The sequence below is a fragment of the Siniperca chuatsi genome, linkage group LG10 (assembly GCF_020085105.1).
Source record: "Siniperca chuatsi isolate FFG_IHB_CAS linkage group LG10, ASM2008510v1, whole genome shotgun sequence".
In the NCBI taxonomy this organism is placed as follows: Eukaryota; Metazoa; Chordata; class Actinopteri; order Centrarchiformes; family Sinipercidae; genus Siniperca; species Siniperca chuatsi.
This window is the reverse complement of record NC_058051.1, coordinates 6,284,015-6,303,810: the sequence shown is the minus strand read 5'-3', so window position 1 is coordinate 6,303,810 and position 19,796 is coordinate 6,284,015. Positions and strand designations below refer to the sequence as shown.

Genomic DNA, 19,796 nt, shown 5'->3' with positions numbered 1-19,796 from the left:
CCATTTTATAAGTTTCCTGTTAAAGAAGAGCAATTAGTAAAGGGGGGGAAATCCAAACTAGGCTCACTACCACTTACTAGGCCCTGTTTCATGTCTGTGCACTAAAATGAAATGTTCCATACCATCTGTACAGTATATCTGACATCTAGATCACAAATAACAACACACACGCACAACCACAGGTCTAAACAAACTGGAGTGAAGAATATAGTAGATGTCAGTTCAATTAGTTATACAATACAGTCCTGTTATATAATTACTGTGTATTCACACACACACACGTATTTGTGATAAGTGTCAGATAAGTGTGCATAGATTTCAAAAAGCAGCTTGTTTCCTTTGTTTTTGCAACACATCCACATTGATTCATTGTTTCCCACAGTGATTTATTTATTTTTTGATAACACTCTCTTGAGTGGATAATGCTAGTATCACAATATAGTGATACTACAGTGATAATATAGTGAAAACAAAAATTACAATGCGAGTCTGGCACTGTGACAATAAGTATCTTTGAAACCATGTATTTGTGTGAGAGAATGAGGAAATGCATGTGTTTATGTGTGTCTGTGTTCCATCTCACCACTAGGGACTTGGCCAAGATGTTTTCGATGAGTTTGAAGTCATTGCGCTGGAGCTGCTTGCTCTTGGTGCTGGTTCCCTCCATTTCCTCGTCCGCATAGAAGCGGAAGAACTGGGATTCGTCTTTGAACTCACTCTTCTCCAAGACTGAGGGAAAAAACACACACAGCATGTAATAAGAAAGCCGCTGCAGAAAGTAATAATGAGACAAACAGCAATGGGTCACATCTCAATGCCAAAAAGGGCATTTAGCATTAGCTTTGACCATACATTGTTGCTTGTCCATTGAAATCCAAAGTGTGTATGTGCTCATACTGGCTAAAATGGTGGTGTTGTTGGAAAATTGGACTGTGTAAATGTTAAGTGTGTTTCATGATGGCACAAGCCCTGTTTGCAGGTCAATTGCAATTTCAAAGACCCGTGGAGGGCCTGCCCGAGCAGAATAAATAAAAGCTGACACTTAATGTGTGGACACACAAACAAGCTAACGGTTAATTAGTTCATTAGCTAATTATGCTAGCAGGAACATCTGGAGCCAAACCACATCTGGGTCGTAGACAGCTCAGGCCAGGGCTGGGAAGGATTCTCCGGAGGAAACAAGAAACCGTCTGCCATGTGTGTCTGAGTATGTTTAGAAATCCCACTGTTGGGCTGAGCCTCACTCAAACACATGGGGCACTTCAAACAGGTGAGGAGCACATTATAAATGCGTCTCCAGTCACAGCAGTTTTTGAGCTTGAACCAAAACACTCTACATTAACCCTACTGTAGATTTTAAAATGTTTCTCTGATAAGGAGCTAAGCCACTGAAATAAGACCCCCAGTTACAGTATTTGAGCATTTATTGTGCTCAACAATGATTTTCTTGAATGAAAGATCTAGCCATTTTACCCCTACACAACAATTTTCCACTCATGATGGCTGTCAGTTTTTATTTGTGTCAAATCAAAGCACAAGCATTGGACACGACTGCAACAGGTGCCTGAAATGACCGGATATCCACCATTGTACTCTATGCAGGTTAACAGCTGGCACGGACATCACCTCAACTCAGCTTTTTGATGCTCGCATTTGGACTAAAGCCATGATGTGGGTGGGAGAATTTATTGTGTTGGAAAGAATTAAGAAAATATCCATCTTGTTTGTGTCACATAGGAGTTAGCATTTTTGACATTTGACCCAAATCTCAAACACATTCACAGATACAAGACATTCAACCAAGGACATTTCCTAATCTTAGGTGTATGAATCTGTAAGGCCACTGTAAAATAGGGCTTGTACAGGCAACTCTGAGAGCCAAAGGTACCCAGCTGTTCAGTGATTTGGAGAGCACCTGGCACCCTCAGGTGAACAAAAGCCGTCACAAACTGATTACACGCACGCCAAACCCACTTACAATGGCCTTACGCCAACTCAAACGAAGTTTGAACGTGAGTTATTTCCTCTGAGTCACGGGGGCTGTGGCCATATAATACCTTAACACCTCCTATTCAACCAGAGGGAGTGCTACTCCGGAAACTGTCATACGCTAATAACACACACATAGTTACACACACACACTCATGTGCTAAATCATCATTTAAATGCTGACAACAGCTGGCAAGGGTCAGAACAGGAGTACTAAGTAACATATACCTTTTTTAAATTTTACTTTATATAATTATATGATGCACCGATGCAACTATATGGGCAATCATTAAATAAATACTTCTTTAAGTATCCTTTCTACTAAGTGCAAAAAAAGAGATCCATTTCTGACTGATCTGAGTGCAGTGGTACACTTAACCAGGGATTTGAAAACATTTAATGTCGCTGACCACCAAATAGACACACTTTGCAACAAAATGTGTCTTTTTGGGATCCATTTTGTTAATGCTGTAGATAAGGAAATTGCGGTGGAAGGGAAATCTGTGGTTAAAAAAAATCATCATTACTCACTGATAGTTCCATTATTGGTAGTCTATATTTAATATTATCAAATGGGTAATGACTTGTAAATGACATTTTGGCTTAGGACTCATTCAATCCTGCCGTATAACAGGACTAATGGAAGAAATTTATTTATATATCTGGTGTTGTGCTCTGTATGTTGAGTTGCCTGAAGGGCAAAATGCAAGAGATGTTCATGACAGACACGTAGATGAATGATTTAAGCAGGTAAGGACAGATGAAAGGCATATTAACTGTGTTATCTGTTATCAGTGATCTTCCCACCAGTGAGGAGCCTCATGCCCTCATATCAAATAAAACCAGACAGACAGACAAAAAGAGACAGTCAAGTCAAGGAAGAAAAGGACAGAAAAAAGACAGGAGATAAGAAGAGTTTAAGAGGAACCAGGTGAAGAGCAGCAGATGTGCTGACTAAGGACTAAAGAGAGTAACTAAAGAGGAGAGGACTGCAGACAGGCTGAGGAGAGAGGTTGTGACCCTGAAAAAGGGCAGAGAAGAGGGAGAGGTAAAAGAGAACAGGTGACACCTTCCAACAGATGGTGAGGGAAGTAGGTGTATTTATGAGTGCCAATGAGGCAAGCGAAAAGTGAAGGGAAAGCCACTATATGACTGCCAGGGAGTGGTTAAGTGCGTTTAAATGAGAGCAAAACACAAACCCGTGACTTAGAATGTATACGCTATCAAAATATATATGTACACATGATTAAAAGGTTACAAATCTCTACTGTAAATACTGATTTATCCCTCGTACTGACTGCTGCAAGACATGCCAATAAGTAGCCAGTGAAATAGTAGCTAATGTAATTCACTACTAGGACGCCTGTACAGTGGTTGTCAAACGATCTCCAGGATCTTCCTGTAAGATCCAAACTATTCCAATTAAAATTAAGAATAGATGTAATTTACCTGTCTACAAAATTGCCCAATTAGAGAATGTGTAAAAATGATTATCTTCGTCTTAGATTTCAGTCTTCTTGCATACTTCACTATATGCATCAGGAAGCACTGTCATCGTGTTACTTCATAGTCATAGTGTATTCCAACACTAACTACTTGTGGTGGTTCTCACTTTACACCTAATACACTTGGCCAATGAAGTTGACCGATTCAATTTTAGGCCTTAACCAGGGTCATGGTTCAGTGGATTGACCCAGACAGGAACTGTAGCTAAGCCAAACAGCTCTGGTTAGGGTACACTGCTAATGCTGTTTACGTTCAACATGCTGGGCTAAAACCAAAGCTGTTTCAATACAATGTGGTCAGTGAGGTTGCTGAGACTTGGCTAGACCAGGTATTCAAATTTACCATGCATTTTTCAACCTACGATGGCATGACAGAGGAGAGGCTAACGTTATATTTTTGCGGGTAGAGAGAGGGACTGACTGGGGGGCAAATAAGGGACAAAATGCACAATGAGATAATCAAGTAGCACAGAAAAGAGAATACCGGAGCAAGAGTGAGAGAAGAATGATCATGTTTCACAACAACAGCGTTAATGAAATTTAAACCAGAGCTGTTGCAAAAGAGAACACTAAATAATTAGAGCCAGACAAAAGACACCACCACATTATGCACGTGTCATGTGAAAGTGTCATTGAGCTCCTTTTATCTTATGCTGAATAGGAGTGTCATCAAACTGAATTGAAGGAAAAATCCTAGTCAGTTTGTGTGTGTTTACCTGTCCTTCATGTATGCGTGTGTGAGAGAGAATTTAACTGACCATGGTGCATGAAGCCATTGTTGCAGAGCCCCACACCCAGTGTCACAGCATCCTCTCGGGTCGAGTAGTCTCCCTGGGAAACCAAATCAATGACGCACACAGTCAGTCAGTTACAATGCCTGTTTACACCTTATCAGACTGCAGCACCACTGGCCTGAGTTTTGTTGGAGTGAAGCTGGTGATTTGTGAGCCAGCACGTGTTAATAAATATGTGTATAATAAAAACAATGAGAGATAGGGAGACTGATTCTACATGTACTTGGCTGTGTTCTTCAAGGCCATTGAATGGTGACAAATGTCCAAAACATTTTTTTTGCAAAATAATGTGAACACTGACATGAAGTATATACTCAAACAGTACAACAAAAAAAGATACTCAGTTACAGTACTGACAGTTGCTATCATTTTATACACCCTTGGTGCCTTGTTTAGTATTATGTGTGTTTGGGTTAAAAGAAAGTATAATAGACATTGATTTTACCTGCAAGAGTAGCCAGTCAACCAGTTTGCTGGCAGGCACCACAGATTTAAAGGTTTTCAGATGGTGGTCTCTGTCCCTAAAGGAGCATTAAAAGGTTTCACAAAATGTATTTTCACAGTACAATCCAGGTGGCATGAAAAATATACAGTTCACAGTCTGTGGCTTCCCATGTAACAATGTTTGATAGATAACAAAACCTCTTTGTGGTCAACAGCATCATCACCCAACAGTTTATGTCATGTTGCATTTCTTGAGTAACAGAAAAAAGAGAACTTTGTCTCTACTTAAAATCAGAGAAAGTCATAAAAAAGCATTTATTATTTCTGTTATTGCCATGAGAACATTCATATCATGAGAATAATGTATTTGTAGGTACAGTACTACATGTGATACATGTGTTGCAGACAGTCTGTTATTTGTTGTATACAGTTTTCTAAATCCTACCAGAAGAACGACTTACATTCATAGCCCTTTAATTTCTAATTCTTTGAGCTTTAGTGGGATTACATGAACAACCACAGTGGACCAATCAGCTCAACATGTAAACATGTGAAACAGGAAACGCTATAGAGGATGTGTGGTTGGTTGTGTGACTTGATGGGTGCACCAGAGCCGGTATCTTCTAGTTGCTTTAACATCTCAATGTTGTGAGTAAGACATGGGCTGTATCTGGACCACCCATATTGTAAACTGTCACATTCAGAATGAAAGCCAAATGCAATACCTGTTAAGTGCAGATATAGACAAGAAGTGCACTGATTGATACTGCAGACAATGTCTTTAAACAACATGAAAAGTGAGCTGCTTCCAGACATTATTTGCTGTTCAGTGATTTTCTGCATCATCCAAGACATCTGTGGCATTCCCAAGATTGATTTTATTAGGTTTATATCTATTTTATCAGACATTGTTATTCTTATTTACTGCATTTTAATGTTAGGAAACTGGCGGGCGCTTTGTCACTCAACAAAGTTTAACAAAACAGAGGCACAATTTATGATTATTAATCATTCATAAAATGCAATACATCCATCACTCAAACATTATAATTAATGGTTGCTACTTATAAATGTCAATTTAGTGATGGATTAAAAAAGCCAGGCCATATTACACAATAACTGGCTGGCAGGCAGAAGGATTGCCTTTGTATGTTAATAGGATTTGTCCTCAGACCAATAGCCCTTTGTTTGCACCAATGGCAACCCCGGGTGCTTCAATCAGCGGGTGAGAGATGGATGGAGAGATAGAGAGATGAAGGGGGGAAGAGTATGAAGGGTGGGGCTGTGGTGGACAGATTATGTGTGTGTGTGTTTGAGGGGGGTGTCAGAGGGAGACGATGCGCGTTTCCTGTGCTTCTGTAAATTTGTACTTCTTCTACTCGTACTTTGACTCTTACAGTCGTTGGATGATGGAAAACATTTTTATAAAGTGAGATCATTCTTCCACTTCAATTAGAGTTAAAATTATAATAAAAGTTTAGTTTAAAAAGAACAATTAAGGATTAATGGACCACTGCATTTGTACATTAACATATAGGGGTCCAACATTATTGGGATGGTGTGTGTTTATAAACTGTATACTGTAGTGTTTATATTTCTGAGTATGTGTACTGCGAATGTAAGCAAGAAAGTGAGAAAGTGTGTGTGTGTTTATGTGTGTGAAAGAGGGAGAGAGCATAAAGGAGAAATATAAAGTGCCTGATGAAGTTAAAAAATGTTTGCAGTCATCATTTGGACTCCCACTTAACTCATGTAATTTTAAAAAATGTACTAACATAAATTCAGCTAACCCACAACACTGTAAAGATTAAGAGACAAATGCTCATAATATGTGGCTCTCCTTAATCATTTAAGAACTACCTCATATAAATCTCCAGTCATGAAAACCTGACATCCTCGACCTGAACTGAATCTTGAACACATGAACCTACAGCAGCTCAGGCCTGGCTGGGAGTCCAAGTTGGAGAGGAAAGGGGCCATTCCTGGCAGTGCTCCTGTTAGTTCAGTCACTACAGAGAGGGTGACGTGGGCCGAATGTGAACCCTTCATGAATATGCATTCATGCACCTGGAGAGCGGGAACATTAGCACATTGGGGGGGTGTGTAGGAGAGAGGGGCAGGTACTTACTTGATGACAGGCGTGTGGAGGCTGTGAAGGCGGCAGTACAGCCTGACGCCCTAAATGAGAAGAAAAAGGGAAGCGCTGAGTCATGGAACATACACACCTTGGGTAAACAAGTACAAGCATGGCTTCAGGACAAGAGATTTGACTGTTGACTGTGAAAAGAGTTACCCCAAGGCTATAGTTTCAGGATAGAAATTTCAAAACTCTCTAAATGGGGTCTGAGAACAGATGTAGGCCAACATAACCAACTTTTATGTCCTTTTTTATTTATTTAGTTTCTGACTGAGTTTCTATGGGAAGGGATTAGTGCCTCCAGAGATTATATTTGAACATTAGCATAAACTGTTATCAAGGTTTATGCTTACATGAGTTTAATAAAAAAATATGTTGAACAATTTTACATGTTACTTTGAAATTATGATTTAAAGTTTGTTAAAATCAATAATATCACATAGAGCTTTTTTTTTCATATGTTACTGATAATAAAGTGCAGAAATGAGATGACGATAAAACTACCATTGAAAACTACCACCGGTAGCGCAGGTGCAGTCAATGATGTTATTGGATTTATTCTTTTTTTCCCCGTGGCCATTAAAATTATATTGTTGAATTAATCTATAATCTAGTTTGTAGAATGATTTATATGACTCAATATGAGATGGGTACATGCAATTTTCAAATGCAGTTTGTGCAGACACTTGTCTCTCTGCATATGTTTCCTTCTAATTTACTGTAAATCCAATGTACATTTACAGCTAGACTAATGACTATTGTCCTTGTAACAAGTGCTCTCTCTTTTCCCCCATCTTTTGTTTTTACATTTCTTATCAATCACCAACTAGGATATGCAGAATCAGAATTATAGTTACCTTAGACATGATGTCCTCCATCTCACTGCGGGCCTTGTAGGTGCCATCGTCGTAGCGGAATCGGTACAACACCTGCTCGTTCTTGAACTGGTGCTTGTCTGACACTGAAATATCACCAGGAGAAAATGTCACCTCAGCTGGACTCAAGTTTGAAATACTGTGTGATTTGAGGTTCATAACTCATCAAGCTTTAAGTATGCGCTTTCTCCTCCACTCTTAACTGTGGAAAATGTTAAGCAAAAATAAATGGTTCCTTTCACATCTTTCCTTGCTTTGAAATTTTCTAATCCTCAAAAACTGTCTACATTTACTTAAGAAGGATTGATATGAACACCAATGTTCCTACTTATTGTCACATGTAAATGGCTGGCATGTCTATAAAGTCCACGACACAGCAGTGCTCTCTGGTATCACTGTAGTAGTAGTTTACCTTTGTCTCTGATGTATTCAGACATCATGGCTGATGAGCTATAGCCCGAGTTTGGCTCAAATCAGTTTTGTTTTCATCTTTCCAGTTCTGAATATACATACGCAGATGCATTATAATGCATACCATGGCAGAGCATTAGGTTTTTAATGTATTCTGTTGCTAACGTTTTTACACATCTGATCTGCTCATGGTATTGGGATAAGTACAGACAAGAGATGAGAAGCAAGAAGCAAATGTCTGGGGGAAACATTGCAGTTGTAAATTCATGTCTGTGTTGGGTAAGCCATGAGATTCAAATATTTAACTTAGCAGACAGCTGCCAATTGCCATAAAATCTCCCAACTCGCATAAATAAACAAAAACACATCCAAAACAAGATCCTATTTATAATCAGTCCAACACAGAAAATGGAAATGACTAATACATCCACAAACAGATGCCTGTTGGAGAAGCTAACGGTGAAATCTGCCAAACAGAGGCAGTTTGATTCCGCCACAAAAGTTGGCACGGGCTCAAGTAAGCTGCTGGTTTTCTCAGTCTAGACTTAAAATGCACTCATAAAACTGAAGGCACCACGCAATCAGCCACTGTAAAGTGTCAAATGTGGAATTTAAAGTACATGAAATGATAGCATTATTATGGGAGCAAAGGAGATATCACAATTGAAAACATTCAAGTATAAATTGGTATGTTTTAGTGGCTCAAACATGTACAGCTGATTGGATAAAGTTTGCACTTAACTATAAAATACATGTGGTTGTTTTATGTGTCTCCACAAAACAAATGCGTATAGATGGACAACTTCAATTTGCCAATCTGTCACATTACCTCTCTCTGTCTGATTTCTTTTCACTGACTGACTGGTGCCACCTACACTTTGCCTGCAGGGCCCATAAAGACCCTGCATGTCATCATTGTATCTCTCTGTGGTCGTAGGCTACTGTGAGGGAGGATTTCAGGGGATTTTCCACAGGTATTAAGGAATATGAATGTTGGGTCTCAGCAAATTTCCCTGAGAGGGTGGTGTGTATAAGTCGTGACAGTGGTTTGCACTTACTTTGTACAAGAGCCCCTTCAGCAACACTCTGGACAACTGTGTTCATACATTATTTAGAGCTTTGTGTTTGTGTATGTGTTTGTGTGTCTGTCATTTCTCAATGCATAATTCAGGTTAGAGGGCCTGTGGAATGTCACACTCAAGACAAAATCAGGGAAGAGGAAATAATGTGAGACACATTTCCAGAATTATTAGTACCAAACAATGTGTTTGGATCCCAAAAACATGTGCTCCAATGGAAAGTGGAGGCCAAATTCATAACATGAATGAGTCAAACAATTATAGAAGGAGAATGTGAATCAGAGAAAAAGAGAGGCAGTAAAACCAGCTAAAGAAACAGAGTATGAGATAACTAAACAAAGTTAAAAACAGAATAAAAAACATGACAAGGGGAGCTGCAATGAGTATCAAAATGTGAGTAAAATGTATACAGGAATAGAAGATGATAGAGGTTTAACAAACAGAGAAAAACAGACAAAGAAAATGAGGAAAGGAAAGAGAGAGAAAAAAAGGATTTTGTTTTGTCTCACCATGGTGAATGATGCCATTTTCCAGCAAGGCTTGTCCCAGGTTGACCCCTTCATCAGGCTTACTGATCTCTCCACTCTCTATCAGCCATGACACAAACTCACTGAGAACACAAGACAAAGAAGTACATGAGGAGGTCTGGTTTCTTAAAGTGATTATCTGTTCACTGTTTTGCTTTATTTCTGAAATTGTCACCATCTTTGGCATGGGGTTCCTTGCTGTGCTGTTTTCGCATGGCATTTCACAGAAATCACCTGGCATACACACAGCATGGGTGCCACCATGCCACTGTTTTTTCTTGGATTTCTATTGATAAAGTTGGTATTTCTGAGAGTAGCCCTATTTTCTTTCATGTTCATTCATGAAGCCTCTCACGCTCATTGCTCATGCTAAATACTTTGAACCATACCACACTCGTACAACATACAACACATTTCTTTTTCATTACTTGATGCAATGGTAAATCCTGGTCTAAATGAGGAGATTGATTATAGGCCTTTTTTTATGAAATGTAAAATATTACTATTGTAGAGGCATCCTATTGTCCTGAAATAATAATAATATTCTTTTTGATAGATGTATCTTCTGCATTGTTGTTGTTTGGAAATACAGAATGCCAATATTGCAGATGTATCTTGTATACCTTTTTTTGTCTTGAAATGTAGCCCATTCATCAATTTATTTTGATACTTCATTGAGCACTTTTGGAGGCGTGCCATCTAGAACATGATTTCGGGTAAGCTTAATAGAAAATGTCACAGGTTTGGGCGGATGGGTCAAAAAGTGACAAAGCAGCGTTTCGAGTAAGTTATTAATAGGCTGCACTTAACTTGACAGTTCATGCACTATTACTTACTACTTGAATTATTGCATTGTATTATTTTACCGTATTATCATCATCAACCGGTAATCCACTTTGTACTTTACACTTATACGCACTTGGTACTTAATTTATCTGACCTGTATTATAGTGTATTATATTTTTTGCTTAGTACTTCTATTCCTGTGTGCACTGACGTGATAGTGAGCTGCTGTAACAAAAGAGTTTCCCCTCGGGGATCAATAAAGTATTTCTGATTCTGATTCTGAATAACTTACAGAAACATTGCGTGCAATAGTCCACCTGGCTGTGCATTCCAGCAGCAAGCGCATCCAGTGAGCACGCTTTCAGCTCAGCTAGTCGTGTGCTCTAAGTGTGTCGAAATAGATTAAATCATGGAACTGTGGACTCTTTCTACACAGTGCAGCCAATCACTAGGTTAAACCTACACATGTAGGCTACTATATTCTTTAAATTCACTGTTAAGATGTGAAAGACGTATCGTGTGTGTGTGTGAGTGAGAGAGAGACACAGAGAGAGAGACAGGGTCGGGTTTGGGTGGTTGATTAATGCATATTTTTGCAAGTTGGGCGATGTGGATTGGCTCTCATAATAGGTCGATTGGGTGCGGGTAGTAAAAAAAAAAAACCCTGACCCGAGCATCACTACTATCCACACTCACAAATTTGTGATTAAAAATGTTATCCAAAAGTTTTGCGATTCCAATTGGAGTGACAGCTTGGCAACATCCACTGTTAGTAAACGTGAGAGGGAGTTTTGAAGTCCGTGGAGAAGATAGAGCGGAAGCAAAGAAAATCAATGCCGTCTAAGTAATAGCAAGAATGCTGTGTTTGAACTGGTGCATGTAGATTGCTTTTGACTGCCGTCAAGTGAGCCGTCGTTTGTGAAAATCCAGTCAAGCCAGCCGCCGTTTGGATTTTGATGAGCATCTATTCATGCAGTGATGGTACCAGTATCAGCAATCACCTCATGGATTTAATATGGTCATAGTGAGGAACATTTTGAGCAGAAATCCATTGCGCCTCTCAGCAAACCTATCGTGGAAATGGTTTTATCATATTAGGACTTCTTTGGTGACGTCACATATTCAACAAGACTTCATAATACAGACACAAGATTTTATAATATGATGTGTAATATAATGTCGTTTTAATTCGGTATATCAAATGTGAGAAATGATTGGTGAACTACGAGTCTTTCTTCGTCTTTTTTGGCCGCTCCAAGCACCTGTAGGTGCACATGACACAACCAGTGAAATATATCCATTCTGAAGCTGAGCTGACCTTGATGTTCACTGCTAAGATCCTTGCGCAATGCAACATGTTGACACTGTGCAAGGCTCTTTGAGCAATTTAGTCTGTAAGTATGACATTTAAATGGTTACAGCTTTAATGAACTACTACTACTACTACTACTACTGAACGCAGACAGTGCATCTACAGTACATATTTGTAGAAAATCCTTTTGCTCTTTTGCTACAAATATCCCTAAGGCTTTGATACTGCACATAACCATCTAAATGTAAGCACTTCAGCTCTGCTGCCTTCTTTTCACACCCAGAGTGCGCTGAACAAATGTTTGAAGGAGAAAATGACATTCTTCCCTTCCCATCCAGACAGATATATGAGTGTATGTGTGATCGCAAATATAGCATGTGCAAATGTCAAGAATGTCAAGAATAAAAGGTGTGCGGGTGTGTATGTATATAAAGTCCACCCACAAGCATATGATTGTTGCGTGTGTATGATCATGAAGAACTGCAGACACCTTGAGCCATCTGCCACGAGTCTTTTTTTGTTCACAAAGGGAATATTTTATCATAATTAAGTTTTTCTTGTGACCTGCCAGGTGCATGCTATAACCTGTAAGTGCTATGTGTGTGTGTGTGTGTGTGTGTAGAGGGAGGTCAGTCCCAAAGAATTTTTTCTGAGTCCGGAAAAAAATGTGTTTTCATGCATGCATTATTAGTGTTCATTGTCTTTCTGTATGTTCATGTCAAAGCCGGTTAATTGACATTGACAGGGGACTCAAGTGAATATGAGGGGATGTTGTGTGTGTGTGTGTGTGTGTGTGTGTGTGTGTGTGTGTGTGTGTGTGGATGTTATGTAAGAGTCAAGTTAATTTTGGACACAAATCTGTTAAGGAAATGAATATGATGAGCTGGAATAGTGTGTGTGTGTGTGTGTGTATGTATGTGTGTGTGTGTGTGTGTGTGTGTGTGTGTGTGTGTGTGTGTGTGTGTGTGTGTGTGTGTGAGCGAGAGAGAGAGAGACAAATGGACATTGATAGAGAGAAAGAGTGAGAGAGAGTGAGAGAGAGAGAGAGAGTGCGCCTTCAGCCACACACAAAGAGGTAGAAGACAAGGATAATGGGTTTGTGGGAATGTCTGCTGATGATTGGTTGAGCTTCTTCTACATATTTCTGTAACTGAAAACTATATGTTAGGTTCAGCAACATTAGCAGGGCTGTTTTTGCATTTCTTTGCAAAAGCATTGTTGATGATGTCATTTTAGTTCGCAACAGGAAGAAAAAATCTTACCCCCTTTTCAAGTGAGCCCTGTTCTATTAGGCTTGGATAGACAGGCTAATCTTTATAGTATATGGTTTTTGCAGTAAGTATACAAGAAGTCAACATAATTTACAGAAAATGACAATACATCAATCAAACTGCAACTTTAGAATGTCATTACCAATTAAATTTCACAAAGTGAAAATAAAATGAAAAACAAATGTTTTTCCAAACACTTCTAACACTTCTAACTTCGCATTGCATTGTGGGACAATAGTGTGCACCAACACACAAGTATGTATACTGACTGTTTATCGCGTATTTAATTTTGTCATGTTTAAACTATGAAAACACTACATGCTCTAAACCTGCTCAGAATGAACGCGCAGCATGGAACTGAGACACAGGTAATGTATTTTCCCTTAGAGGATAGGAAAAAATATATTGAGAACCAATAGCAATTGGAACAGAAGCTAACCCAGAAATGGAGCAGAAATATTTCTAAGATTTGTCTTAGAGTCAACCGTTGAGAGCTAATTCCATATCTTTGTAGATGGTATATCATCACTTTAAATCCCCACAAATGATGCTAGGCAAGCACTGGCACGACCAAAAAAGTAGCAAGAAAATGTAAAGCGTGTTAACACTGACCATCTTCCAGTGTAGATAGCAGACAGATGATGGAATTATGCTATCAAGACAACAGGGTGCTATCAAACCGGCAGTCAGCAATTCTGTTTAATGCAATAAGCACTCAAACTATGCCTGCTGCTAATTTCATCAGAAAGACAAATGCAGAGCTAATGCAGGTTGTACTCATCGGCAGGAAATGACTGAGTGATAAAGTGAGGAAAGTGGGAGATGGTAGAAAGTGAAAAACAGTGAGTGAGGGAATGAGCGAGACAAACTAGACGTATACCACATGGATGAGGCAAAGGAGGGAATGAGTAACTGAAAAAGGACTGTCAGAGAAAACAAACATCCATGTTGGCAATCATTGAAATTTGAACCAGCTCGACAGCTTCTGTTCTGGCACTGACTCTAAACTTTCACCTACAAGTGGATGGGGGCAAGATAAAACATTACCTCTCTATGGAGGATACTAATAATGCACTGTTCTTAATACAGTATGCTCTGACAAGGAAGAAGAGTGCTGAATGCTGACATACACAGTATGGCAGAATGTAATTCCTGGAAGGTCCCAGGATCCAGACCGTCTGAGGTACATCAGACAGAAAGAGGAAAACATCCAGACAAGGACTTCATGTGACGCCACCAAGACGGAACACGTCTACCAGAAACACCATTATATTTTTGAGCAACTCATTAACTTCACTTCTTGGCAGTGGCTGATGTGTTAGTACGCAATGCAGTGTTATCGTCCACTACATTTACCCCTAGAAAAAAAACAATTTCCGATTGGGGATGCATATAATGATTTGTAATATACTGAGAGGCCACATTGGCAGTTTTGTAGAAATTAATGGTTGCTCTTGCTCCCTGGTTTCTCTTTACAAGACCAGTCAACAGTCACCATCATAGTCTTGCCTAGTTTTATTTTTTGTCTCCCAAAATGGTGCCAGAAAGAATTTAATTGCTGCTCAGAATCTCACAACCGCTGGTGGGTATGTAGAGCAACTCAGGCAAACTTAAGCAAGTCTCTCATTGTCTATTCATTGCATTGAAACATCAAGGGGACAGAAAGGGGAATGGCTTGTTGCAGAGCCTCAGTTAAAGGTCCTTTGCTAATGAAAGTCTGGTTGTGTGAATGTGTGCTCGATGATATGAGTTAGTGGGGAGCAACTTGGCCTTTTCTATGACCCGTGAGAGACTATGAGGGGGGCTCATTACGGACAAGAGGATGTAGAGACAAAACAGTTTAGGCATTTTGCCAGAACTTGGGGAGACTGGATACCAGCTCCTTTGAAAATTCGCTGATCTTACGTAACAACAATTTGTAAGGATCCCCTTGTGAACAACATAGCACTGCAGTCACATTCTTGGAACCTGAAGAAACCAGGCACAGAGGAAGCAAAGAAGCTCACTTTCCCATGAAGCACTTGGGCACAATGCTGAGCTTCCTGCGTCTATCCTTAATCAGGTGTCGACTCTTGGTCATCATCATGTGGTAGAGCTTCTCCCCCTTCTCTGCAATCATCACATAGGCATCCCGCTCCATTCCAAGTTTGAGACCTTAACACAAAAGAGAAAAACAAGTCAGATCCAAGTGGATTTGTCACTCTTACCATCAATGGAATGGGACTGACTTAAAAAGAAACATTTCCATAAAAACAGTGACAAAATCTCAGCCCAACACAGTGACTGTATCACAATGCCAAGAAAAATACAGCAGATCCATTGAGGCACACAAATTTCAACTTGCTCTCCACATCTATCTACAGTACATGTATCAGAGCCAAAAGGCAAAGGCTGTCATGGTGTTAGAAGAGACAATTGGGCCTTTGCCTGGATGGTCCAGTTGTGTTCTGGTATTGTGCAGATGGAATGAATCCAGGAACAGAGCATGGTGGTTGCCACAACCTTCTGAAACAAACCCAGATGTTAATCTCCTAGACAAGTTGTTTTTAGAGTAAGTAAAGTTCAGGAGGGCAGTGTGATCTTGACCGTGTTTCTGTGTTGGTTTGTTAACTATTATTCCTCTATTGTAAAGCAGAACATGTGAGGGCCCATTGTAAGGCCTGCTACCCCAGTGAAACCTCTCCAGTGAGTACACTGTTTGAGCTGCTTAACCTCATTGTGGGGTTTGATGAACTTCTGAACCGCACTGTGAGACTTTCTGACTCGGGTCAACTCAACTTTGCTGCACTGCGCCTCCCTAAGCTGCTTAACTCTACTGAGAGTCACACCAAGATGCTGAACTCGACTATAAAGTATTCTGATTTATGTGTCGCAATACGCTTGACAAAGAACACATGATATATTTGACACCTGGAGACAGATCTAACTTGGGATCTAACTGATCATTTGTCAAAAGCCTTGCTTTCTCTTAGGACCCTGACACACAAGTTGACAATCGGCCGTCGTTTACCATTGTGCCAATGAACCTTCCTGACTGGCTACTCAGCCTAGCAAATCAGTGAATTCACCCATTTAGTGGCGCTTCTCCTCATCTTTTTGGCTTGAAGATAGTAGGTGACTTCGTTTGTCTTCCTGTGATGTTTTTTGGACTGCAAATACAAACTGCTGACTAGTCATTTCCTCTCATGTAGCCCCAGAGCGTATGTGCACGCTGGCAGTCAGCTGGCATTTGGCTGTAGCCTTTGCAGTGACTTCATCTGCAAATATGAACAGAAGACACAAGGCAATGTGCGGCAACGGAAGACATTTGATCAGTTGGCCTTTGTCACTACTTCTTTGTGGTCAGCTTGGAGTGCCAGGGTCCTTAATGCTTTTTGACTCCAAGCTGTCCAGTGCAATCTATGCAATACCACTGAAAACAAATATCTTTTATGCTGTATTATGCAACTTAGTATCTGAGGGAAGAAAGCTGAGCGACAAGTGTTGGGGTGGAAGTCTGACCAAATGAAAGGGAGAGAGAAGGATGAAACAAACAATATATAAAGTTACACAATTAACTTTAATCCAGTTTTCCCATTGAGTCTTTGGGGTTCTGCACTGACAGCCTGTGATGGAGGTGGGGTTATATTACATTTGATAGCAGCTGGAGTAGACTTAAACAATGAGTGTCATTGAACAACAGACGGGGGCTGTCCCGTGCAGAGGCCCCTCAGCTTCTGGTCCAGCTGTCAGAGTTTGTCTTGTGCTGCTCCTCGTCTTCCTGCACTCACTGGCACAAGCTAATACGCGTATCGCATTATCTGTCCCAAGCATTTTCCCTAAACTTCCATGAAAACAGTGGTAAGACAAAATACCTCCAGCTGGCTGTTGTTAAAAAAATGAAAGTCTTGTGGGAGGGTTCAGGAGAGCCACATGTCCAACACAGGGAAGTACCACAGCGATACATGGAAAAGGTCAAATTAAACAAGGCATGCCAGGACAAGCAATAATAAAGGGGGAGAAAAAAATCATTGCCAGGATTTATTGCAGTAAAACTTTATCATGTAGCTGTCTAGACTGTAGTAAAGAGGTTGAGAGAAAGGTAAGCACACTGAGAGCAGAGTATACTGTAGAGTGGGTAATAGAAAGGGAGAGTGTGGGGAAATTAGGCACTGTGACTGATTTGGCATCTGTTTGCCTCAGGTCAATTTCCGCAGGGTTGAAACTTAACACCTCAAGCTGCAGCACACTCCTTTCATACTTATTCGTACTCTGAACCCTTTCATCCCATGATCAGCTGACGACATCGAACTCTACTGTGGATGCTTATTTAATGTAAAACTAGAAAGACTAATTTACAAAAATGCTTTACAAAAGTGTTTATGTTGACAGTTGTACTCAGCTAAGATGCATGTGCAGCTATACCTTTGAGTCATTTTCAGCCAAATCAAATAGCTTTAGGGATCCAGTTTTGACTTTTAGCGATCAATGCTATCAGGTGACCTGTTGTGTACCGCCCCAAATCTGGTTAAAGCCTTTCACACTGTCTAATGCACACAAGTTAACAAAGACAGATGGCTGGTGCTGAACAGGTGGGAACACATTTTAAGGCAAAAGAGGGAAGTTGCACAATGAAGGGAAAACAACTGAAGGAGCAACAAGAATATCAGTTTACATTTCTAATCTCAAATCAGAGGAGGTGGTGCTGAATAGGGCTTTTTTTTTACCATCAATGAATTAAGTGTATCTCTTAGTGGATTTTTGGGTGAGACTAAATACATTTGCAGACTAATTCCACAAGTTAAATTCATTATATGGCTGCAAAACAAACAGCTGAAATAGATACAACTCAGCCTTCAAGTCTACGCAAGACACAAACAATTTTAGTATAGTAAAAATAGATCCAGATTAATTTAAGTGGATGTGTATGACGTAAAAGAGCTTCACTTTCTTTGACAAGTGAATGCTTTTCTATTTTAAGCATTTGGTGAAGATGCTGTTTTTAGGATATCTGCTGTTTGTGAATGAGACATTTGATTCATAGGTCACTTCCCACCGAGGGCTTTGATTAGTCAAATGCCTCTGCTGCATTGATGTTTTTCATGTGAAGAATAGATTGTTGTAGCAGCCGCTGTTTAGTGCACAGGTCAACCAGGCCAACTGAAAACATCATGTCACCTAAGCCTCTATTTACAAAACAAAGGCAGGCAGCTTGTTCAAGGTGGGACATAACCGTAGGACACAAACACTCTATCCAGGTCATAAGCACATCCACAGTCATTACTGTGGGGGAGCCTTGATTGTTTGTGAATCAAAGGTGACACCAACATGTAGGGCAACATACAACAGGTGCAGAAAAAGCCCCACAACTGCACGACTACATCTACAAATCAGGAATGCAAAGGCAAAGACTGCCACCCATAAAATGTGTTTCCAAGGACAGACACATTACAGTATTGGCCAAACTATTTGATTGACAAGGGATCTCTGGGAAGTGCAGCTCAACACTGTGATGAGCGTGCAGCACGAAAGACGCAGACAAAAGTAAAAATGAGGATCTTGCAGATCTAGAAATCTAGAGTGGCTGAGGATGTAGTTGGTGGTGCTGTAGAACTGAATGAGGGTAGGCTAAATAACAGAAACACCTCTCTGTATAACATAATACAATTCAACCACAAACTGCAGCCTCTTAAAAGACCACACAGTTGAATGAACACCTCTCAAACAGTTTCAACAAAAACTGAACATAGGATAGGAACGTAGGATTTATTGCAAGACTGTTGTATTAGACTGCATTCGTTTTAGCAACTGAGTGTATTTCATATAATGATCTTGTGAAACACTGTATGAAATAAATAAATGCTCACACAAGGTTCCCTTGTAAAACATGATTGGTGGGGCCATATCTTTCTAAGCAAGATTACAAAAACAATTTTCCATGAAGGGAACTCTAGTATAAAAAAGGATAATTTCTGGTTTTGCGCTGTCAGTCCCATAAACCAGAAGTGCCATAAAGTGGCCTTTAAAAAAAATGTTACTCACTCTCTCTCTGCTCCCGTTCCCTCAAGATGGCGTCTAGCCACTTCTGCTTGTCCTCTGCATTTTTGGCCATGCAGACAAACCACTTGTTTTTAGCAGTGTTGTGGATCTTCCAGCCATTAGTCACCGTGTAGTTGTTGCTGTGATAGTCCGCTGCAGGGCAAAAATTAATAAAGTAATTCATTTTTAAAATAAGAGCTGGCTCATCATGAATAACATTAAAATGCTTTATGTGAGCTATCATTTTTTTCAATATATCAGGCCTATAAAGGAATGGCCTTTAGGGTTTAGGGATATACTTCAAACAAATCATCTAATTAAAATCAAATTTACTACTTTCTCCTCTTGTTCTTATATTCTCTTTAAGCATTTTCATTTTGAAAAAATTAGACAGACACACACTCTGTTAACACTGATATCAGTGGTATTTAAAGGAAGTAATCAGTGTAACTAAATTACAGTTGTAAAGACGCTGTATAGGTTAACATTAAAGTTATCTCTAAAGAGGATCTACTACTTGAACAATGATTTACAAGCCAATTAAAAAGATAAACATGATGCACCATGAGAACAGTAAAAGACCATCTTTCCACTGACTCAACAAAATCTCTCCTCATACCCCTTTCTAATTTTATCATCTATTTAGCT

At 39.8% G+C, this 19,796-nt stretch overlaps 1 protein-coding gene across 1 annotated transcript in view; it reads right to left on the bottom strand.

The window, feature by feature from the left end:
• Positions 1–19,796, bottom strand: part of prex1 (phosphatidylinositol-3,4,5-trisphosphate-dependent Rac exchange factor 1) — an 84,469-nt gene that overhangs the window by 30,727 nt on the left and 33,946 nt on the right. Inside the window, exons 9-16 of the mRNA XM_044211210.1 lie at positions 19,152–19,301; positions 15,137–15,284; positions 9,744–9,844; positions 7,727–7,830; positions 6,861–6,910; positions 4,734–4,809; positions 4,253–4,325; positions 584–729 (exon numbers count right to left, since the gene is read on the bottom strand). Coding sequence (XP_044067145.1) covers positions 584–729; positions 4,253–4,325; positions 4,734–4,809; positions 6,861–6,910; positions 7,727–7,830; positions 9,744–9,844; positions 15,137–15,284; positions 19,152–19,301 — 848 coding nt within the window. The remainder of the gene's footprint in view (positions 1–583; positions 730–4,252; positions 4,326–4,733; positions 4,810–6,860; positions 6,911–7,726; positions 7,831–9,743; positions 9,845–15,136; positions 15,285–19,151; positions 19,302–19,796) is intronic.